This window comes from Meriones unguiculatus, chromosome 12 (genome assembly GCF_030254825.1).
Source record: "Meriones unguiculatus strain TT.TT164.6M chromosome 12, Bangor_MerUng_6.1, whole genome shotgun sequence".
Taxonomy (NCBI): Eukaryota; Metazoa; Chordata; class Mammalia; order Rodentia; family Muridae; genus Meriones; species Meriones unguiculatus.
In genome coordinates this window covers 20,399,932-20,423,962 of record NC_083360.1, presented here as the reverse complement: position 1 = coordinate 20,423,962, position 24,031 = coordinate 20,399,932, and the positions used below count along the sequence as shown (strand labels likewise).

The window sequence follows — 24,031 nt, the reverse complement described above, 5'->3', positions numbered from 1 at the left end:
TATTGAGCTATATCCAATGTAGTGCCATGCAGGCACATCCATACACACATAGTTTTGCATACCTGTCCCAAGGCGTGGTTGGAATGCTCCTAGCAACCTACCGTTCTCGACGAATAAATCCTCCTCCTCCCTTTGGTAGCCCTTCATCCCCAGAACTTCCAAGACCATGTTTATAAAGACTGTGAGGACTGAAAGCGTACCTGGAGGTGCCACCATCCGCTGCCACTTCTGAAACAGGCAGGTCTTCAGGCAGTCTCGGGGACTGAGGTTGTAGGTTTTGTGTCTCGACATCAGTTCCTGCATTGGCTCCAGTATTACACACAACTGCAAGGAATTCAAAGTCACTGGTGTTCTGCTATTTGATCACATTAATTACAATATTATTTCTAACAGCTGGAATTCATTAGACAGCTTAAGGGCTCTGTTTTCTTTCTTTCCCTGGTTTTCATTTTCTCTATGTAAGTTTGAAGGGACAGAAATATCACCCACACTTGATTATATCCACTTAATGTAGTACCATTTATAACCTGGTATTACAGCAGGATGTGATTTATACACACACACACACACACACACACGCACGCACGCATGCACGCACTTTTCTGTACAGACTTGTGGTTGTACACAGCTCCGTAAGGAACCAGGCCTTTCTTTCCTTGCATAAGGAAAGTTCTCTCTTCTGTGGAACTCATTTCTGCTCTGGCTTCTGGCTGCGGTTCTTATTTGTATAACCTCACACTGAGTTTCAGTGCTGGTTTACAAAGAGTATCTGGCAGGGACATGCATCTTTTAAACTTTGCAGAACAAGGCATTGTTTCTTTTTTTAAATTAATTTATTCAATTTACATCCCGATTGTAGCACCCTTCCTCCTCTCCTCCTGGTCCCACCTTCCTCCCTCCCCATCTTCCCTCCTCTTCTTCTCAGAAAAGGAGAGCCCCTCTTTCTACCAACCCACCCCAGTACATCAAGCCAGGAGTGAGCTTGTACTCTTCCCCTATGGCCTGTCAAGGCAGCCCAGTGAGGGGGAGGTGATCAAAAAGCATGCAATAGAGTCCATGTCAGAAACAGCCCCTGCTCCCTTACTAGGCAGCCCACATGAGGCCTGAGCTGCCCATTGGCTACATCTGTGTAAGGGGCCTAGGTCCAGTTCATGCATGGTCCTTGGTTGGTGCTTCGGTCTCTTCAAGTCCCTTTGAGCCTTGGTTAGTTGACCCTTTTGGTCTTCTTGTGTAGCTCGTGTCCCCTCCAGGTCCTTCTATCCTTCCCCTCACTTTTCTACAAGGTCATGTTTCTTGATGCTGACTTTCATGAAGGCAGATGATGTGTTTTTATTAACGTGCTCATTTTTATTTTTATTTTACCCATGAAGATCATGTAAATGGCATGTAACCATAGTCACTCCATGTGGGGGAATTTATTCTGACTCTACATTTAGTCACCTTGTTGTCTCCTTTGTTTAGCTTTTTCAGTTTTACTTTGGTCCAAGACATCTGATGACAAAATTGAACGAAACAAAAAGACAAATCATTTAGGATGACCGCAGACTTTTCTGGATTACTTTGGTTGGATACATGTCAGAACACCACTGCACCGAGAACTCCCTACCTACTAGGACAAAGTCTGTGACTTGGAATTAACTACCCATCACATATGAGGGCTACAGTGGCGCAAATGTTGATATGTGCCTGCTCCTCTGCAAAGCATGGTTGGCTTAGGAGAGGCACATATGCAGCCCCCTACCCCTGACTGGCTTCAGCTTCTGCTTGACTTCCTTATTGCCTCTCGCCTTGTATCAGCCCTCACCTTCAGCATCTTCCTTTTTGCCCCCTGAATTTTATTATCTTCTCCTTCTGGCTAATGCCTGCCCCATCCTTAAAGATGTAGAGAAGACTGTTATCTTCCTTCAGACTTCTACCCGTGAATACAACAGTTGGTGTTGCTCTTTTCCACTAAATAAGACTCTTGGAATGTTGACGCTTTGCTTTGCCTTTTACATCTGTGTCCCTGCTTTGGCTCCAGTGAACAGATGCACCTGAGCAGTAATTTTTAGGAAGACCACAAGACCTTTTTCGGCCCAAAAAGTAGTCTAAAGAATGTGTTCCTCAGAACCACGTGATCTGACCACTGAGAACACAGACTCTGACTCTCAGCCCCTTCTCATGGAGTCTGCACATGAGGCCCTAAGCCCACGCTTTAAAATTCCTCACCTGCATATAATTTTATAACTTCTTAGGAGAGTTTCAGGTCCTCTACCCACAGATTCTGGGCTTCCCAAGGGAAATCACTACTCTGCCATGTTTCCAGTTTCCGCCCATTCTTTCCTCACTTCTTCCTTCTTTCCAAGTCCCTCCCCACCTCACATCTCAGCAGGATCACAACAAACTCCACCTAGAACGAATTTACTTGTTAATGACAGATTTGCTAAATGCACTAACCCTATCTATAGGTTTTCTGTAAACTTCTTTCAGTTTCCTTGGAAGAAGGAAGAGTTTGAAGGCTTAGCAACACACACACGATGTTCAGCAGAAGCGAGTGAGAAAGTTTTCCTCCCAGTCCTTGGGAACTCTAAATACAGATCTCTGATGCACTACAACCAGGAATTCCTTGCTAGACCTTCAACCTAGTGGACCTTCATACTTAGTTTAGGTTCCCTTTAAAATCTAAAATGCCAGTAAAGAGAAATCAGAAAAAGGGACAGAGTTCTCTTACAATTAACTCCGTGTTCCAAAGTGGTGAGGTCTCTATATGTGCATTTTCCTATTAAGAATTCTTTCCTGGGATTCAAAGGATATACAGAGCACATGCTTCAGCAATGCCACATGGTCCCTATTGGCAGGACTGGGAGCCATTCACCCTCGGAGCAGAGCCAGGTCACATTCAGGCAGACTCAGAGATGTTTGCAGTCATGATTATGGCAAGAAAAACTTTCAGAAATTCCAAGGACCGGGAAAATTTTTTTTTTGTTTGTTTTCGTTTTCAACAAACACACAAAGAGCAAAGGGTTTGAAAATTATTTTCTTTCAGTTCACATCTTTTTGTTACACACGCAATCGTGATGGCTATAAAAGACATGGGTGAGTGGAACAAGCTGGCGAGTCTCAGTATGGAACCTGACTGTCATCTGGTGGGTCTCATTGGACGTGCTGCTGGAGAGCACTGGGTTTCAGCTTCGTCCACAAAATAGATACCCACCTTGTACTCTGAGAACTCGCAGTAAGGTGGCGCACGCACAAGTGTTCAGTGCGGCTAGATTACAGCACAGTTGCTGGATGCACAGCATAGACCCAGCAGCACCACACTTCCTTTCTTGACATCCGCAACCACTCACTGAGCTTTGCGCTCAGCTGTTGGGAGCTAGGCTTTTGTGTTGGGAACACCAAATACAAAACAACCTTCTGCCCTCCAAGAACATACTGTCCCCTTAGAAATGATTTAGACAGCTTAAGAAATCTACCCTTGGTTCACAGTTCAAGTGTCTCAGGAAATCATCTCCTTTTGACAAAACTGTTTTTTATTATTTGACAGGATGACAAAGATGACCTTCTTAGACTCAGAAAGGGTGACTGGAAAGGAGTAAGGTATGGACTGGGGGAACTGTACTTGCCATAAGAACTGAGCTGAGAACTCATGATTTTTTTTTTTCCACACAGCCTCTCCTCTCTGGATATTGGATTTTTTTTTCCCCCAGAAGCTAATCCTTAAAATCTTTCTCTTCCCCTTTAACATGAAAATATCTTTCTATCATTGTAACCCACCCCAAAGAAGCTTGCGTCTTTGCATGCTAATCAAGAATCCTCACGGCCATTTCTTAGCATTGGAGAGGTCTGGGGCTGGAGCAGCAGCCCGCCCCTTTATTCATGTATGCAGATGAGCCATCATATCTGCTGTGCTGACACAGTGGCTTTGCTGTGCTGTGTGCTGTAGGTGGCAGAGCTAACTCAGATAAGAGCAGGTCTCCTGAGCAGCTAGGCATTACATTTGGGCAACAGCAAAGCCTTGCAACCTTTACAATATAAAATCAGGAAGATGATTGGGGAAGTAGGTTTCTGTTGGACCCAACCAATTCTTGGAGCTGTGATCCTTGCTTTCTGATGTCTCAGAACCTCTTGAGAATATGGCTTGAAGGTTGTTGAATTCACCAGTCTCATATGACTTTAGGTAAATGTTCCTTTTTTTTTTTTTTTTTAAATAATAAGTGTGAACCAGACCATGGCTCATTTTTCTTATGCTGAATGTGTATTCCCGTGCACACACACACACACACACACACACACACACACACGCACACGCATGCACGCACATTAATGGAATGAATTCATCATAATAATACAAGTCCATTGATTTGGAAGAACAATTTTATAGCAAAGCTGTGCCTGCTCCCAAGTTCCCAGCACATGAAAAGAAAGGTGACAATCTGCAAGTCTACAGCATCTGCCACATCTGCAACCGCACCCATGCAGGGCTGAAATTTAATTTTGTCTCCTACAGTGGTACTGTAGAGTGCCTCCTGGAATCCCAGATGGCTATCGAAAAGGTAGGATCACCAAGGTCCAAGAGGTGGCTGTGCCATGAGTACGCTTGATTATAAAGCCTTTCAACATGTGTGGCTTCCCAGGCTAGTTAGGACCCCAGAGAAGGACAGTGCTCATTCTCAAAAAGCTCAAAGAATGCAACGTTGCAGATTTAGGAAGAGTATAGGCTGGGCTTGCTCTGCATGCTTCTGTTCCGACTTTCTGGGATCCTGACAAGAGGGATTTGCTGAATGAATGGATGCATAGATGGATGGGTCAGAGAGTGAAGCCAGATTAATAGCAAGGAGTCATTTGTCAGGAGTGGACAACTCAGGCACAGACCTGTGGGTTTAGAAGTGATCAATCTATTCAGCCAATAAATGGCTGATTGCATCTTCGGTGCAGAATGCCTGACCCAAATGCGTATGTATGTGCTGACTGGACAGGGAGGCGTGGGTAATACTCAACATTTCTGCAATGTCATATCCACAGAGAGACTAGCAAATGTGGACGGTGTATTATTTCACTTTGTTTCCTTTTCATCTGATAGTTTTCCTGGAGGATTCTGATTATCTTCAGCTGCACACTTACACTCGTCTGGTGTTGAAGAAATAAGTGGCACTTGTCTGTGTTGGCCTGAAGCTACCTTGATGCTGGAGTCCTGGAGTCGGCATGTGGTTGCCACTAAGTACAACCAACATTTGACTCCTATTCTTTTTGAATAACAAATGAGGGTGAACTATATATTCTTTTGGGCTACGTATGTGTGTGGGGTGTGTGTGTGTGTGTGTATGTGTGTGTGTGCGCGCATGCGTATGCCTGCATCGTGCTCCATGTAACAGAAGACAACCTCAAGGGTAAGTCGTCACCTCCATTTTTGTTTGAGGCATGATCTCTCTCTTTTGTTGGTTGCTATATTTGCCATGCCATCTGGTTTATGAGCTTACCCCCTCTCATCGTAAGAACATTGGACTTTAGATTAATTAATTGTGTGTGTGTGTGTGTGTGTGTGTGTGTGTGTGTGTGCTGTGAGCCTCTGTACTTGTGTGGAGGTCAGAAGACAACTTTTTGGGGTTGGTTCTCTCCTTTTGGCATCTGTGTTCTGGGTCACTAGCCTTGGTGGCAAGCAATTTGCCCACTAGGTTATCTCACTGTCCTCACATCAAACTCTTTTACATGGGTTCTGGGATTCAAACTCATGTCCTTACACTTCTGTTGCAAGTGAGTTACCCACTAAACCAGCTCCCTATCTCCCTACCTACTCTTTATATCCAGGTCTTTGCAAGGATGCTAGGTAGACACCTTGCTCAGGCCTCTGCTTAGTTTTTTTCCCCCCTTACTATATAAACCTTACTCTCTTCCTTCCAGTCATCAAAACCAGATGTTGAGAAACTATGTTCTATGTACCATATCTGGCCATCCTTTATTCTATAGCTCTTGTGTACTATAACAAAGATGAGCAGTTGGACCAAATTCATATGATGCACAAACCCAAAGCCATTTATTATCTTGCCCTTCTGAGAAAGTTTGTTGACCCTTATTATGAACAGCACTATTCTAAGGAGGCAGACTGGAAATGACTTGTCATGCCTCCGTGGCAGTGTAGGAACAGAAGCAGACCACCACTCAAGCCACTGCTTTTTGCAATGATAAAGATGTGCTTTCAAAACAAACAAAAAGTCAGATTAACGAGACAAGGCACCTAGTGAAACGGTTCATTTGTGACCAGTTAACCATTTTGTCTTGCTGTATATCAATAGGTAGGGGGTTGCTGATGAGCCTAGTTCTGCTCTGAAAACACCTGACTCACACCCACATGAACCTCTAAAATCATTGAAGGCCCAACTCATATCCCACGCCCTCTCAGAGGATCCCCTTGTAAGAGTCTTCTTCACCTCTGTGGCACTTGCTATTAATCTCTATAATTCCGGCATTTATACTGGCACTAGGATTTTTTTTTCTTGTGGACTTGTTCATGCTCTTCTTTATGGCAGGACATGTTTTACTCTTCTTATTTAACACAGTAATAGGTATACTCAAATATTTGTCGAGTCATAACTTAGTAATAGCCATGGAGTGCCTGGTCTAAGTCTCTCCCTGGAGTATGTACCTTGCACATGCTAATTTTATCATTAACCTTCATCACCTCTTGGCCCATTTTAACAGGTGAGAAAATTCAGACCCAGAGCTGGTAAGTCATCCAGAGCTAATAATGAAGGCTGTGACTATTTTAATGCAGCTGAGGTAACAGTGCTTTCTGAAGGACAGGGGAGAGGTTTGGTTGAGTTTGTCTGGCTTCATCACTGCACAATTAACTCTTAACTGCTGCTCTGTTTACCTGTGGGAACATGAACACAAATGGCGTGAACTGATGATAAGATATAGAATCCAAAGCCTTTTAGCACCTCTGTCTAGCTCTTCCAATGTGACATAGATATGTATGCAGAGGACAGATGTTGGGAACGGTTCAGGTGTGAGATTCCTCTGGGTCAAATCCCTCACATCTGCTGTTTACTAGCTGTCTGTTCCTTCCCCTAGGACTTTAGACTCTGTTTCCTCATTTGCAACTGGTGCTCCTATCAGATGGTTTGGAAGAGTCATGGCAAGCTCTTATTGCAGAGCTGGAGACAAGACTAGCACTCAAAAGATGGACATTGGTGTTTTGAAGAATTCTTTTTGCACATCCTGCTTGAGGCAGGGGAACGATACACCCTGGAGTCTGTAAGCGACTCTGTGACACTAATCACATGGTCTCTCTGGGACTGAGAGGGTCCCTGGGTGTAAATCCCGAATGGTGTTAATCAGGCACTTGACGTTTTACTAGACGGAATCCGAAAATCGGTCCTGTAGAGAACTCAGCCATAGATACAGCAGGTTGAAATTCACAAACCCCAGTTCTTATCCCTAGCAATTCATTCCTCTGGCTAAACCGAAGCTAGAAAGATCTATTAACAAGGTTTGGGAGTCATTAAGGAATATTCTTCAATGAGTTGCTCCTAATCATGAAACACATTATTTAATATAAGATACCAGGAGAAGATAATGTATGAATTTTAAAAGAAAAAAAAAAATAAAGAGGCAAAATAAACCTGACGAGAAGGAGTTGTGCCCTAGCAGCAGATGAGAATGAGTCACACTTGTCACCACACCCACTCTGCCCAGAGAGGAAAAACAAGCTAGCAGAGGAAATAACTTTGCCTTCCAAGCTATGCAATTCTAAATATCAGATTATGATTTGAGTTTATTTCCTGATAGGATTAAAGGTAGATTGGTTGTCAAATTCAAAATATCCCCTTTTTATCTGCAGCTTCAACCAGGAGAGCCTTTGCCGTTTTTTTCAATTGTTTTTTAAATTGATTATTCATGCAAGTTATCTTATCCAGGGGTCCCTTCAGACTGGGAGCCACTGCTATTAAGGAGAAGATGGCAGTAGACTGCTTCATTATAAAGCAGCTGCCGCTCTGCTCTTAAAGGGACCATTGGTTTTGTTGTTGTTGTTTGTTTGTTTGTTTCTTTCCAGAGTCAGCAGACCGAAATGAGTTTCCAATTCACCCAAAGGAGGTATGATTTGGCTGCTTTGCTGAACTGAGGCAACTGCTGGAGACGCTACATCTCTTAGACCCATGTAGCATGGGGGTGGGGTGGGGAATGGAAGGGAGAATCAAGGTCCTCTTTCTTTGCTCTCTCATGGCCATAATTTATCTGTGGAATCTTGTGGCTTGGACAAACCCTCCACAGTGGTCAGGCAGCCTTCCTATACTTATTTAGTGCCCTCTCTTCTAGCCCTGCATCAGGAGACAAGGGAAGCAGATCCTGCATGTTATTTTCCAACTGACTTCATCTATGGCTTGGTCTATTGGAGATCAAAGTGAGATATGTCCCTGGGACTTCGAGTCTGAGTTATGCAGAGATAAAGTCTCTCAGGTCTGGAAGCTGGAAGTCTGGAGGCAAAATATAAGCAGGGCCATGCTCTTCTGAACACCAATGAAGAACCCTGTGCTTTCAGGAGGCTGATGGCTCCAGCATCTTTGGTTTTCCTGTCTTGTCACTCTATCACCCCAGTGTCCACCTCCCTTGCTATAGGCCCTTTCCCTGTATATGTCATCTTTTCTTGTTAGAAGGACACCAGTGATTGGGTTGAGGGCACGCCTGAAATCCAACATGATTTTTACATTGATATTCTTTAATTATATCTGCAAAGATCATGTTTCCAGGATTATGTTCTAAAGTTTCAGGTGAGCAGGAAAACTTTTATGGACTCTAATACATACATACATATTTAAATATATATATATATATATATATATATATATACACACACACACACATATATAAATAAGTATGTGTTTCTTACTCTGTCAACAGTACAGGTCACTTCTGCAGCAGCTCTCTGCACCCAGGTCCATGACATATGTGTCTACTTCTATTAGGCAGCCTGACAGAGGCACTGCCTGCCTTTGTGCCTGTAGCCCAGGACTGACAGTGGCAGTCTTTCCCTGGCTGCTTGTCTAGGTATATTATTGTCACCAACTTTCCATATGAAATCTCTCTAGTGAATTGTCCACTACGAAGTTTGATTTTTCCTTGGTGGGCGCTGTTTGACCTACATGGTTTAGAAGACATTCAGCAATACGTAAAAGATGTTGGGTTGCATGGGGCTTCGTGAGTAGGGTATGGCAACACATTGCCTTGGCTTTAAATTCTAGCATCTAATAAATGAGTAACCTTGAGTAAATCCTTAAATATTTTGGTGTTGTGGTTTCCCCACTGACAGAGCTAATATAGCACTAGTACCTCACCAACTAGGTTAGTAAAACAAGTAACACTATACTTAACCAGGTGTTAGCATATGAGAAGTACTTTACATGCTTATTATGCCCGAGGAATAAACCCTGGCTTCCCAGAGGACAGTTCAAACCTGTCAGGACATAGCTGTTAAAATTTTACAGAGGTTCCTTTCCTTACATATAAATGTGTGTATGTATATTTACACGAGCACACACAGAAAACGTGAATGTTTGATTTTAATGATAGAATGGATGCTTATGATGTTTGCCCTGTATACAGTATGTTACAGCATCATGCAGATGTTCTATTAGTGTCTGGGTTCTCACCATGGTGTCTAGATATTTTCAAAAGGAAAAGGAAGCCCCTACACCAACAGAATTCCAGGAACTGCTGTTTCACAACTTTCAAACAAACAGTTCTTTGCCATTCTGCTGAACTAGGGGTCTGAAAATAGAGGCTAGCTTTGCTCTCACTGATGGGATGTTACTCATTTAAAGTTCAAAAGAGAAACAGAGCCAGGCTTATGGATGGATGTATGAGCGCGGTCTTGAGGCAGAATGCTCTTTGTTCTGGGAGGCCTTAGTTCTTGTTCCTAAGGCCTTCAGTGAATGAGGCTTGTTCACTTAACGAAGGCTCATCTGCTTTACTTACAGTTAACTGATCGTAGATAAACCGCATTTACAAAATACCTTCATAGAAACACCAACATCTTGGCTAAGATAACACATGATGCTGTGAAAGTGCTGAACTGTGATAGTGTCCCTTCTTATGTTGTAAAATACTAGGCAGCTTGTCTGTGTCCTTGTGTTTAATTAGATTTTTCGTTTATATCTCTGAGCACCAAGTAATTTGTTCATTGAGGGTAATGAACCAATCCTTGCACACGATTATGACACAATGTAAAAGAAAGGCAAATAAGGAGTTCACCATCAAAATAGCCTAGGTGCACCCCATCCTCTTCACAACTAAAGTAACTTGGGTTGAACTCAAAGTGCATCTCATAGGCTCCTCAAGGTTCTCTGTGTGCTCAAAAAAAAAAAAAAAAAAGGTAGCATACTAGGAACCTGATGGGGACCACAGGAGACTCATTTCCTCTCTTAGGCTTTGTGTTAGATCAGTGGGTCTTACCTGTGGGTGGAGACCTCCTGGGCGGTTGCATATCAGATGGCCTACAAATCACATGTACATCATGATTCATAACATTAGGACAATGACAGTTATGAAGTAGCAATGAAATAATTTTATAGTTGGGGGTCATCAGGAACTAGATTAAATGGTTGCAGCATCAGGAAGGTTGAGAACCACTATGTTAGAAGGAGACACAGGTGACAAGTAGCATTTACAACTGGGCTGCTGTGGTGGTTTGAGTGATAAATGTTCCCCATAGTCTTGATCATTTAAACGGGTCAGACCCAGTTGTTGGTGTTGTTTGGGAAGCGTAGGAGGTGTAGCTTTCTTGGAGGAAGTATGCTATTAGGGGTGGGCTTTGAGGTTTCAAAGACATGCCTTTCCCCATTGAGTCTCTCTGCTTTGTACTTTCATTCAAGATGTGAGCTCTCAGCTTCTGATCCAGTCACCATTCCGGTTGCCTGCTGCCATACTCTGTCATGAGTCCAACCTCTGGAACCATTAGCCCAAACAAACCCTTTTTTGATAAGATGCCTGGGCCGTGGTGTTGTATCACAGCAATAGAAAAGTAACTAAGACCACTACATATTCTAAATGGGTGAAGGTATGGGAGAGGATCATCAGGAAGAATCAGTATTCAAGTGGGAATACACAGGTAAGTGAGAAGGTGACCAGGACACAGCGTGGAAAGAAATCTCTGGCTAAATGATACTTTTTTGAACCAGGCATTGGAAATTGCCTCACTGTGGTCCCAGCAGTTTCAAAGGAAGGACTGACTGGAAGAACTGCAATGGGCAGGTGGGCAGGGATCAGGGCAATCATGGCCATAGTTTCTGTCTCAAGGGCAGAAACAGGTGAGAGGTCAAAATAATGTTGCAGACTTCCACAGAAATGAATGCTAAACAGAAATATGATGACTGCTGGAAGGTTTCCTTCCATCACATTTCCAAGCCATGAGAAACATCACCAATGAGCATTTGAATGTTTTTAATGAAACAAAAGCATCAAACATCCTAAAAGACAAATACTGCCTGCTTTAGTCTCTGAGCAGGGGAGCCATTGGTCACAGCATGGAGACCGGCAGTATCTCTCTACCCCTTCTTTAGTAGACAGAGGTATCTTTCCTAGCATGTGGGTATATTTCCCAGGGAGCTAAGACACTGCATGTTTGCAATGGCAGAGCATTAAACACTAACATTTATAAACAGGCCTTTATAATCTTAATACTGCAAGTAAGGGAATTGGGAATTGTCTTTGGGAGCTGTTGGTGACAGTTTCCAAGGAACATGGCTATCTTGTGTGAACAGTTGTAATCCCCACTGAAAGCTAATGGAGCACTTATGCCTGCCTCCTTCCCAGTGCAAACACCCACAAGACCAGCCAAGGCAGTTTTGTGTTCTGGGGCTTGGACTGGCATTCCCAAGGCTACTGTTTGGGAGAACCCTCTGGGTAGCTGCTGGAGGGATGTGGCTTTTGCTTTCTTGGCACTGGTGTGCAGAGTGAGGCTCTCTTTGCAGCATTAGTCTGCCTTCTCTGGGATTTACACCAAGCAACAGCCCTCCAGCTACATGCTGTGCTGATACACAGCAAAGGAGTGATTTCTCAATAATTTGACACTCTGCTTCTGGATTGCTCCTGGCTGCCCCACCACTGTGACCTGTGAAGCCCAGACTGTAGTTACATAACTTTCAAGGAGATCAAATTAGTTTCCCTGATTTTCATGTCCTTGCTTGTGAATGGATGAATCTCTATTGTCCTGCCTTACAATGAGCTGATAGATGTCTGTTTCACCAGTGGTGCTGGGATCCCAGTGGCAATGGCAGTTTATCAGCCTTACATCAACAGAAATTGGCACATAGAAGGCCAGAAGATCTGGAGATAATTTTGAAAATATTTCCTATTCAAGCCAGCCAGTGGCATCTATGAATTCAATGTTAGGAGTTGACAGGTGTCAACCATAAAGCCATGTGTGTATCAAGAAATCCTAGTTATCAACTCCTGGCATCGAATTCATACATGCTATAACAGAAAGCAAGGCTTTTCAGGTCCCCTGGGAAAGACCAGAAAGTGAGTATGTTAGCTGGAGATGGCTACTCAGGGCTGTTTCAGGAGTCTTCTTGAGACGATGCCACCACAGTGGCACTCATTCTAGGCTTCTCTATTTGGAGGGAGTCTCAGAATCCCAAATTATTTTAAAACTGGCAATCACAGAAGATCAGATCCCTGTAATTACAGGAATGTCAAAGTCTGAACACGCTCAGGCCTTGCCAGCCATGAGGACAGACACATGGGACTTGGGGGGAGAGCCTGTTCTCATGAGGCCCATTGAGTGTCAGCCCAGGCACTGTTGTCATCTCTCTCCTTGCTCCAGGTCCCTCCCTCTCCACCGCGCTGCGGGATGTGGTGAAGGTTTCCCCTCTTCAACTCTTTCACTTGCTTTGAGAGGATGTGATCTCAGTCCTCAGATTTTAGGAAAGGCTTGCAGCTGGTAACTCTCTTGTGGCTTTGGAACTTTGTGTTCTGTGATGCAGTCAGTGAGATTTGCCGATGGGTGGAGAGGAAGCTTCCCAAGACAGACGAGGAGCCAGTTCCTCCTCAGTGCTCCTTGTGACCGGAAGCAGAACCCTGTGGCCTAAGGGTTCTGTTATAGCTGAAAACTTTCCGTTTCGTCTAAACACACACACAGAGGGCTCAACTCATACCTCCTTTCTTCTGGGGTTGTTTGCATGATGAAACTTTGCTTTGAAGGTCAAGCTGCGCTTCTCTAAGTCACTGTTCCCGGTTACCCTCAGTAAGATGATCTTAAAGTTCGATTTTGCTTAGTTTTGTTTGCGTGTCCAAAGTGACGCCTAGTATTTTGGCGTGTGCAGGGTTGGGAAGGCTGGATTTACCTTCCCTTTCATGTATATTGGGGGAGGAGCTCTGTGAGACAGGCCTTACTGTCCTTCCTTAAAAGCTGAGCAGTCAGGCTTAGAGAGATGGAGGTGTCTCTCCTAAATGATGATCTCCCATCTCCATTCATAACTTATCTCATCCCATCTTCATGACAATGGTGTCTATCTGGAGGTGCAGCCCACATTTCTTTGTTTTGTCTTATAGAGATGCTAAGTGCTTTGTGCCCAGACTATTAGCTAAGCAGTCATGGAGTCAGTGGGTGCCCAACTCCTTTGGTTCCCAGGCAGAGAGGTGCTCAGCAAACATTAGGTGTTCGGTAATCACCTATGGAACAAATGGGTTATCCCACGGTCCCCGTCTGCTTTCCACTCCCCTCTGCTGCCAGGAAGTGGTTATCTCTTCCGAGCGGACTGAGAAGCAGGCGGCAAAGCCCTGTCTTCTCAGGCTAGCTTTGGGCGGTTCCAGTTTCTGTTACCTCCCTGTAACCCCAGCTCCCAACTCTATCTTTCGGAAACAGCTTAGGAAACAGCAATTTCCTGGCCTCTCTTTGCTATCAGGTATGAAGCTGTAGAGTGATATTTCCTTTCCCTTAATTTCTCTGAAAGGTAAACAATGTTTTCCTCGGGAGTTCTGCGTCAGCTCCTGACTCGGGTATGTCAGCTGCACAGAGCATTCACGTCTCTCCAGGCAGTGTAAGATCGTACCGCCTTTGCTGGTCTTCATTGTGATCATGAAACACATCCCTCGTCGCTCTTCACCTGTGTCCTTGGCAGCTCCCACGGCTTCCCAAACATCATTTGTCTTGTTCAAGTTCTTCTGGGTCCCAAATCAATCATAGATTTAGAGAATTGTCACCCATAGTTGAGGGTTGGCACAGCTGAGCGGAGGGACAGACACTTCAAATCAGGCATGCAGTATCGGGGAGCATACAATCAAAATGATTTTTGTCTAAAAACACTCAGAGGAGAGGATGCTGCAAGGCATCAGAAGAGGAAGCACCCATATCCGTAGTTTTTCATGAAGAGTTTGCAGTTTAAACTAATGGGAAAATGCAGAATAAGACCTGAGATGAGTGCAACAGAGTTCCATTTAGAAATAAAGCCTCTAATAAAAGCCTTTCTCTGTGGTTTCAATCTCCCTCAGCACCATTGTCTTGAACATTAAAAACAGAGATTATTTAGAGCAAGGGTTTCTTTGGAGGAAGGGAGGAGGGGAGGATCAGCATTTCTCTTTACCCTTCTCTCCCCACTTTTCTTTATTTTCTTTTATATTTTGATAAAAATTAAGGTTTTGGCGATACATAACAAATGATGGGTATGGGGCCTGACAGTGTTCTCTCTATGGACACACATACACTCAAGTGCCTCTTTACTGGGGCTCAGTCACAAATGCAGTGTTTTTCACAGAATGCTATTTTTAGACTGAATTATAGGATGTCTGCCGCACTAATAATCTTACAGAGCCAAAGTACATGGTCCTATGCCAAGGTGAAGGCCGCTTTGGCCTTTAGCCAGTGTGCTGCAGATTGATGTTAAGACAGCAAAAGTGAAAACAGTGCTTACAAAGAAATGATTAATCAGCTGACAAATTTCCAGGCATTTTGCTCCCATTCGTGAGTTCCAGCCATATTAACAGGAGCATATTTTGAACTTTATTGGTAAAGTCTTGGGGTCTGCTACTCTAAGGTGGTTCATGGTGAAATTCTTAAATCAGTTTAAAATAATTTGGAGAGGTGAACATTGGACCAGTGTTGCTCTTTCTCCTTAATGGATGATGTCTGTGTATTTGTCTCCATGACACCTTACAGGGAACAGTAGTCACAAAGCTTCTTCACATCCAGAGTTGTGGGTCTCTTCTTCAGATGCTGTACTAGTTTCCAGTAGCCATGCATCCTCAGGGGGTTCAGTGGGGTTCCTTAGGTCCTCTGTGGTTTGAGGAACTGCCTTCCCCCCACCCCCCAGAACAAACTGATCTTCCTTTGTCATTTTTGGCATCACTGAGGTGGGAACTAGTTCTGAGCAGTTGGGAAACTGGGAGCCACTCAGTAGACTCTTGTTTTCTTTATGAGCGAACTCACAATCTCAAGCAGTTGGGAAGACGGGGGAAGGAAAGGAATTATATGATGAAATTAGGGTGACCATCATCTCTCAGTTTTCTCAGAACTGTTCCCAACTGTCCCAGATCTGAAGGAGTGCCTGAGGTGCTTTCAAGGGTGGGTTAGTTACCCTGGATGGAAAAGGTACTGGCTTGTGCCTGCAGCAGGCTGGGAAAAGAGCCTGGGGTTTGGAGTCAGATCCAGATTCAAAGCTCAGCTCGAGCCTACAGAGATATGCATTTCCTCAAGCTTAGTGTTGTCAGATTGAGTTAGAGTAGATGAGCTTGAAGGCTATACTCACAAAACATGATCAGTCCTCCAGGAGAGGGGGGGTGAAATGAGTGCTATGGTTTGGTCACGGCATACCGTGTACAGATGTTGGGTTATCACAATGCACCACAAATGTATATCATTAACACGTTTCAATTTCTTATGTTAATAACAACAATGAAAATTTATGATTAGAAAATGTTAGTGTCAGGTGACACAAACAAAATGTACCCTTCTGGCTCACTACTCTGCTTGACTCTGAGCACGCATTTATTCTTTAGTCAATAAACCTAAAACTTCTCCAAGGAGAGTGAGACAGACCAGGCCAGCTCGCTCATCATCTCTGGACCAGTAGTGCAAGATATTCCATTTGTAGGTGGTCACTTAGGATGAGCACACACAGGCTTAAACCATTCCATTCTGGATTACAGGAAAACCACAATTCTTTTCAACCTGAAATTTTAATTAAATGTGTTCAAAGGGACTGCAGATGATGTGTCTAAACAAGGCCATGTTCGGAGGTTCAAGCCTGCTGAACAGCAAACCTCACTGCTGGGTGAAGCTTCTAAGTATCGACACTTCCTGCATTAATAATATTTTAAATCAGATTCATAATCATATAATTATCAACACAATTCCTATCATACAGCACGCGAGGACTCTGCATTATTCATCACTTCTGTATAGCCTTGGCATAGAGCACTGAGCTGTAATTTCAACTATCAAGGTAAATGAGTATAAATTCGGGGCGGGAGGAGCCTTGCGGAGACTTGAGCTGAGTATACAGCTCATGTCTGCCTTGGGACCATTAAATAACAATGAGTGCCCTGTCCACAGCACCTGTGGGGGTGACAGTTTTAAAGTCCAAGCCTGAATGGATTTGGCTGGGCTCCCAAGTCTTGTGTGTGGCAAAGTATGATTAATGTTCTTGAGGTGCTTATACAATCCCTGTCTCCATATGCACCCTGAGGGGCAGTGTGATACTTTTGTGTCAGTGGAGAAGACAGGATAAGGAGGGTCTTATAGTCAGACTTACCCCAGTGTGGGGGGACTGCAGTTTGTATCATTCATCCACCTTTGTGCTCCAGTGTGTCCTCATAGGAATCTTTTAGCATTGGCCAAAGGGAAAAGCATGTTTTTCATTGATGCCTTTTCTAGAGTACTATAGCAGTCTTGGGGTGATGAAAACAAGGTATGGAGACATGTATATACTAATTTATGTTGTGCAAGCAGCTGCTCGGGGCATTTGACTTCACATCCCTTCACACACACACACTGCCTGTTGTCATTTTAGGTGTAGCTACCCGTTTTATAGCTGATGGATGAGAAGGCATTCTTTCATTATTCCAGGTGAACTCAGAGGAGCACAACCTGGCTGAGATCCCAGCAAGGAGGAGGGCCTTAGATCGGGATGGATTAGGATAGATTCTGCCTGTGGAGGGCCCCCTTGCTGGTTGTTTGTGTTACAGTATTTTTTCCCCCTGCAGGCCCTCCTAGCAACTGCTTTTTTTTTTTTTTCCTTTTCTTCTTTTTTTTCTTTTGATCCCATGGTCTAATACCTGTAGCATGGGCACTGTCTACTCAAACTTAGTGTTTAATGGTTCTTTATAGCAAATTTATGCCAGTGCTTAAACTCAAAACCAGGGCTTTCCTGCCTCTCTCAGCTAACATCGAAATGTTAGGCTTACTTCTGAAGTCCCGGAAAACATAAGTCTCTGTTTCCTACACTTGGAAGAACTTAAAACACAGTGAGGAAGATGGGTGTGTCAAAATTCCAATTAAAATTCATTGTGGGGAAAAATGAATACATGTTTGTATAAGCCATGATTTGACCCCATGGCACCCCTCCTCTTCACTGTGTAAAGCTAGAATGTATCAGTAAATCTTTTGTGATTTTATGCTCCAAATCCATCAGAAAGGGTCCTCTAAATGGGGGAGGACTGAGTATAATCCATGAGCAGTGTTCCATGGGACACTCAGAACTAGTCTGGCAAGGATTCTCTGTCTCACAGACCATTGTTTTCTGTTGCTCAAACACAACAGAAAAGTATCCTTGAAAAGGGAAGTTTCCTTTGGCTAGGTTTTAGATGTGGAAGGAGAATCTCTTGAAAGAGGGAAAACCAGGTATACAGAAACACACACTGGAGCATATATGTGTATGTATGTATGTATGTATGTATGTATGTATGTGTTTGATGTCACTGTGGGAGAATTGACAGGAAATGAAGCCCAAAGCCCATTAAGTACATCTATGTATCTGATAGCATAATTGGCAGATTTTGATAAAAGACAAAATAATGTAAGAGATTCTGGTTTAAAGAATTTTAACTAATATATGGAATAAATAAAAGATAAATCAATCTCATTGCTGTGACTTCTTAGAGCCTTTATTTATGTTCCCAAAATAAAATATAGAATTTTCTATAGTTTAGATTATTTTGGGGGATGGGACAGTTTCTCTTTCTTTCCACAAAATGGTCTCATAGGACTTAACAACTTTGCCCTTTCGCTTTTTGTTTTGTTTGGTTTTTGTTTTTTTTTTTTTTTAAGGTTCAATGATTCTGATACTTGTTTCTCTCATTTACTTGCTAGGTCTTATCTATAGCAGCTACAAGAAGAATTTTAGAATCAGCCAGCTCAAACTTTGTGATCCTCATTTAAAACAAACAAACACTTCCACCACAGTCTTGGTTGGATTCCTGTCTATGTGTGTTCACTATGAACTCATTTATTAACCTCAACCAATATTTAGAGAACTACTACGTTTTGCACACTTCTATTAAGCACGTTTTAATGTGTTTATAACTTATAATTATCATAAGACTCCATCCTACTTGAGTTTCTTTTGTTATCTTTGTGTAATAGACGAGGAAACTGAAGCGAAGGAATCACACAACTAGCAGGTAGTTAAGGATGAGAGTTTCTAATCCTGAGTCTGCAGAGAAGATGGCGTGTCACTTGCCCCTGGTCTAAGACCCTCACAGCCTAAAGGAGAGTGTGAACACCACTCTCAACTGCTATAGCAAAGGACCTGATACATTCAACAGAAGGAGAGGAAGCATTTATGTCAGCTTAGGGTTTTAAAGGTTTCAGTTCAAGCCTGAGTTGCTCTATTACAATATTGCTTAGTGAGGAAGAATATCAGAGTATTGGGAGCATGTGGCAAAGGAAGCTATTCACCTCATAGCACTAAGAAGCAAAAAGAGGTACGTAGAGAGGGTAAGAGGCAAGGAACAAAAGTATCCTTTAAAGGCGTGCTTCCACTGGCTTAGTTTTCCAACTAGTTTCTATTCCCTAAAGTGGCTGCTATGCCATCAAGCCTTCAACATAAGACCCTTTAGGGGACAGTCTAGATTCAAACCACAACAGAAAGACAGTCATGTTCATGGTGAAAGCATGTGCAGGTAGGTTTTATAACAAAGATACAACCCAAAAGGAAGGTCTTCTATCAGCCACCTTTTTGTGACTGTGACAAAACACCCAAGGAAATCGACTTAAAGGAAAGAAAATTGATTTTTACTGCAAGGCACCCTATCACAGCAGTGAGAAGGTGGTAGAGACGGCTGCTCACTTCATGATGGCCAGAAAGCGGAGAGAGAGAGAGAGAGAGAGAGAGAGAGAGAGAACAAAACAGAGTGAGAAATTGCCCCTACGTATTTACATCTTCAAGTAGGTGACAGCTCCCAAATTTCCTTCAATTTACAAAGGTGTATCAAATTAAGAATCCATTTAATGAGTTAATAAATCAATGTGATCAGAACTCTCAAGATCCAATCACTTCCAAAAATAACCCACCTCTTAAGGCTGCTGCATCTAGGAACTAAGTCTAAAGGACTTAGATATATTAGTTCCAAGCTCCGGCTGTCTTGGATCTGGGAATATGAAAAGCTGTCTGGAGAGCTAATTTTATATCAAATCTTCATAAACACATAGGTATCGTTTTGGGTAAGGGAACTGGCAACAGGAAGTAGTAGACACTCAGGTAGAGAAAGAATGAGTCAGATAGGCACAGGAACCATTAGGACTGCTGGGGGAGACACGAGGAAGTTAGAAAGATAAGCAGTGCTTCCCTCTCTCAGCTTGCAGACATAGATCAAGGCAGCTTCCAGCCCTGTGCACTTTGGTAGCCATGGAGATGATAGCAGTGAAGATGGTAATGGAATAGATTTTCACAACACCTGGTGGTTTATGAAATATACCCACACACATTACAATATGTCACTTGATCCTGTGAATTAAGTCACGAAGGCAAGGATATCCTCTGCCAGGGTAAGTTGTGCAAACTAGAGTTAGCTTTCATTGCTTATGTGGACTGGTGCCAAATCTATTGAGAAATCCCATAAGGCAGTGGTCAAACAGTGATATATATATATCTATCTATATATAGATATAGATATAGATATAGATATATTTTCCATTTGGAACCTGAGAGTTCACTGGTATTGCTTTTTTCCAGTAAGAAAAAGAAAAAGAGTGAATTCACTAGATGTTCACGTGACTGGAAGAATTAGCATACTGTAAATATCCACTCAGTCTTCTAAACTTTCCAGCCACTTTGAATCATGTGACAAATTTGACCAATGGGCCAGTAGTAAGCCTGAGGCTAAAGTCCTTACTGCTTTTTTTCTAATTGATTTTCCCTCACCCAGCAACTGTAGTCATCACATTTTCCAGAAGATAGAAGAGGGGAGCCAACTCAAGTTTAACATTACAAAGCAAGAAATAAATTAAATCTTCACTGGTTAAGTCAACTGAGGTTATAAGTCATTTGTGGACTCCAGCCTTGTACCTGGACTACAGGTGCTTTGAAAGCCACGACCCCTGTTCTACCTACTTTGTCTTTTACTCGACCTCCTGGAGTTCCTTGGTTTTACCTTTTGAAAATTATTTGCTGATGTTTTTTTTTTTTTCTCCTGCCTGATTGTAACTTCCCTGACATCAAAGTGATACTAACCATTCAGAATGAGAGAGTGTTTGTAGAAAGATTGTGACACAAAAGAAGTGCACACGACTGAATTTTACTGAAAAAAAAAATATCATGAGAAAAATGTACTCCTCGGGGGACATTTTTTGTTGCCCCCATCCAGGCAAGTTTGCTGATTTGAGTTCTATACCGTTTAATATCTGACGATTCTCTGACTTAGCTTTGTAGTCTTTGTTGGTTTGTTATACCTTACATCAAATTATGAAAAAGTTTACCTAATATCCACTTATGAGTGAGTATATACCCTGTGTGTCTTTCTGCTTCTGAGATTCCTCACTCAGGATGATCTTTTCCAGCTCCCACTGTTTATCTGCAAATTTCATGATTTCCTTGTTTTTTTATTACTGAGTAATGTTCCATTGTGTAGATGTACCACAATTTCTGCATCCATTCTTCAGTTGGGGGGGGCATCTGGGCTGTTTCAAGCTTCTGTCTATTACAAATAAAGCTGCTACAAACATGGTTGAGCAAATGTCCTTGTTGTATACTTGAGCACTCATAAGTGAATATTAGCTATATAATATAGGATAAACATACTAAAATCTGTACACTTACGGAAGCTAATCAAGGAGTACTCTGGCTAAGATGCTCAATCCCCATTCACAAGGCAAAGAGGATGGACATCAGAGGAGGGAGAAAACATGGAACAGGACAGGAGCCTACCAGAGAGGGCCTTTGAAAGGCTCTACCCTGCAGGGTATTGAGGCAGATGCTGAGATTCATAGCCAAATTTTGGGCAGAGTGCAGGGAATCTTATGAAAGAAGTGGGAGATAGTAAGACCTGGAGAGAACAGGACCTCCACAAGGACAGCGACTGATCCTAAAAGTCTGGGCACAGAGGTCTTTTCTGAAACTGATACTCCAGCCAAGGACCACTCATGGAGATGGTCTAGAACCCCTGCACAGAGGTAGCCCATGGTATTTCAGTGTCCAAGTGGCCTGCATAGTAATAGGAACAAGGTCTGTCTTTGACAAGAACTGATTGGCCTGCTCTTTGATCACCTCCTCCTGAGGGCGGAGCAGCCTTACCAGGCTACAGAGGAAGACAATGCACTCCTGATAGACCTGATAGAGGAGGATTGGAGGGAAGGAAAGGAAGACCTCCCTTATCAGTGGACTCCGGGAGGGGCACAGGTGGGGAAGAGGGAGGGAGGAATTAGGAGGGGAGTAGGGAGGGAGGTACAGGGGGGATACAAAGTGAATAAACTGTAATTAGTAAAAATAAAAATAAATTTAAAAAAAGAAAAAGTTTACCTAAGAGTCTTACCTTTATTTCATACAAGGTCTGTGCTTTACACAAGAGGTCAGGTAGGCTACAGAACACACAATAGCTATGGGTAGCATTAGGATTTATATGGAAGTGTGCTTCCTATAAGATCAGAACCAGAGTGTTTACATAATTACCAGAGCCCTGGGTCTCCTCTTGATTCCCACATTGCATGTGACAACAGAGCAGATAAAGAGATAATCCTCCCCAACTACAAATGCAAACCTTGCACTCTGGGATTGTATTCACAGCCTGCCCGGTACTTTCCTTCCAACTCTTCCTGATGGAGAATTGAAAAGACTCTCAGAGTAAGGGCTCAGAACTATCAAAACCTGTACATGATCAGCGTAATGTCTCATTCTGGATGAATCTACTTCAATTATATATTTAATTCAGCTGATAGCTCCCCAAAGAAGAGTTATTCTGTATGCACCAGCAAAAGTATTCCCGACAATCCTCCTGGGGAAATGATTTGGCAAAAATTCATGCAACCCTTTTTATATGAATGCACAAAAACTTGAAGGTTATTAAGTCCCTGCTCCTCACAGCCCCTGCAGTTACAAATAAAGCAACTAATGAGAAGGAAAACTAGCCCACCGCCGTATTCCCAGAGCCCCAGCCACTTTATGCAAGAACGCTGTGACAAATGATACTTCTCACCTTCCTAACATGCCCCTTCTTCGAGTATAGATTTAGATGGATAACGTGACTGCAAGAGTTAGGCCCCAGAGCCGATGATTGCCTCTGGCACCCATTCTATAAAATTTGGGTGGAATTTCTAAGCACCAAATGAAATCATCATACCGGGCTAAGTCGAACTCAGCAAGTGAATTTATAAAAATTAAAAGGTCTCAGCAGCAACGCTCACGAACCCATTTGTCTCATTTTTCCTCATTATCATTTAATTGAAATGAACTCTGGTAACTGTAAGGAAAGTCATATTATTTCTTTTTAGCAGATAAAAGAAGGTAATTTTTTAAAAGCATCTAAGCCTCCTTAGGTCAAGCATGTTACACTATTTCACAACTGGTGCCAGTGAACGCACACTTACAAAAACAATACTGATAGAAGTAACATCATTTCCATCAGAATAAGGCTGAAATTCTACATTTATTAAACACAAGCGTCTGTGTTTGAAGGCACAATTAAAATAGCTTCTGCATGAATTCTAAAATGTGAATTGGCCCCCTACCATGTAAAACTAATTTAAAGAAAATGGAAAGTCAAAATATTGTCATCTGAAATAATTACCTTATATAGACATAGTCATTCATTTATCTGCCACTTCCATGTATTTTGTGAGAGAATTGATATAAAATGCACTATTATGTATGCATTAGAGGGGTCCAGCAATGCATTGGGTTTCCTAGGCTCCTGATGTGTATAATGGAATTTAAGAGCCTCCAAGTGGTGACAGGACTGACTAGTAGTAATTCCACCACGCAGCTTCCTTTTCCTATAAATTCTGTCCAGAACCAAAAGATGTATCTTTGCCATAGTCACCAGAAGCCTCCTCTCCATTTACGCTGTGAGTTCTACACTTCTCTTTGGTATACGACATTGGTGCTCACATCCCTCCTGGCTATAAACAGCATTTCCTCTGGCTTCTGCAGTCTTTCTCCAAGTTCCCTCTCTCTAGTGGCTTCTTTTTGGTCTTGTTCTCCCAATATTGCTCCTCCCCACCATTCTGCCTCAGACTTACCTGCATTCTTACCCAAGGGGAAGATGCTGGAGAGAAGAGGGTTGAATGATGTTTTGATAAGCTCAATGATCTACCCATGGCCTGAATTCTGTAGCCTATGAATGCAAGGCGTCTGAAAACAAGGTCCTTCCATATGTAATTAAGGTAAAGATGAGAAGAATGTGCTTAGTGTTGACCTTAAAGCCAATCGCATTTTCACTTTCACAGTTCTTAAAGTGTTATGCAGACTGCTGGGAGAGAAACGGCATTATGGCCTTCCCAGAACAGAGCCCTGAATGCCATAATACTGACTTGCCAGTCATGTTTTGACCACTAGTGTAATAGCACATCAGATAAGGGGGTAAGCAACCTTCTTGATTGGATCTAAAGCCTGCTCTGCAGGAGATTATC

General features: G+C 42.8%; 1 protein-coding gene across 10 annotated transcripts in view; it reads right to left on the bottom strand.

Moving 5' to 3' along the window:
• Ldb2 (LIM domain binding 2) overlaps positions 1 to 24,031 on the bottom strand; it is a 325,686-nt gene that overhangs the window by 7,924 nt on the left and 293,731 nt on the right. For all 10 annotated transcript variants that reach the window (XM_060365363.1, XM_060365361.1, XM_060365364.1 and 7 more), the window contains exon 6: positions 201 to 324. In XM_060365363.1, coding sequence (XP_060221346.1) covers positions 201 to 324 — 124 coding nt within the window. The remainder of the gene's footprint in view (positions 1 to 200; positions 325 to 24,031) is intronic.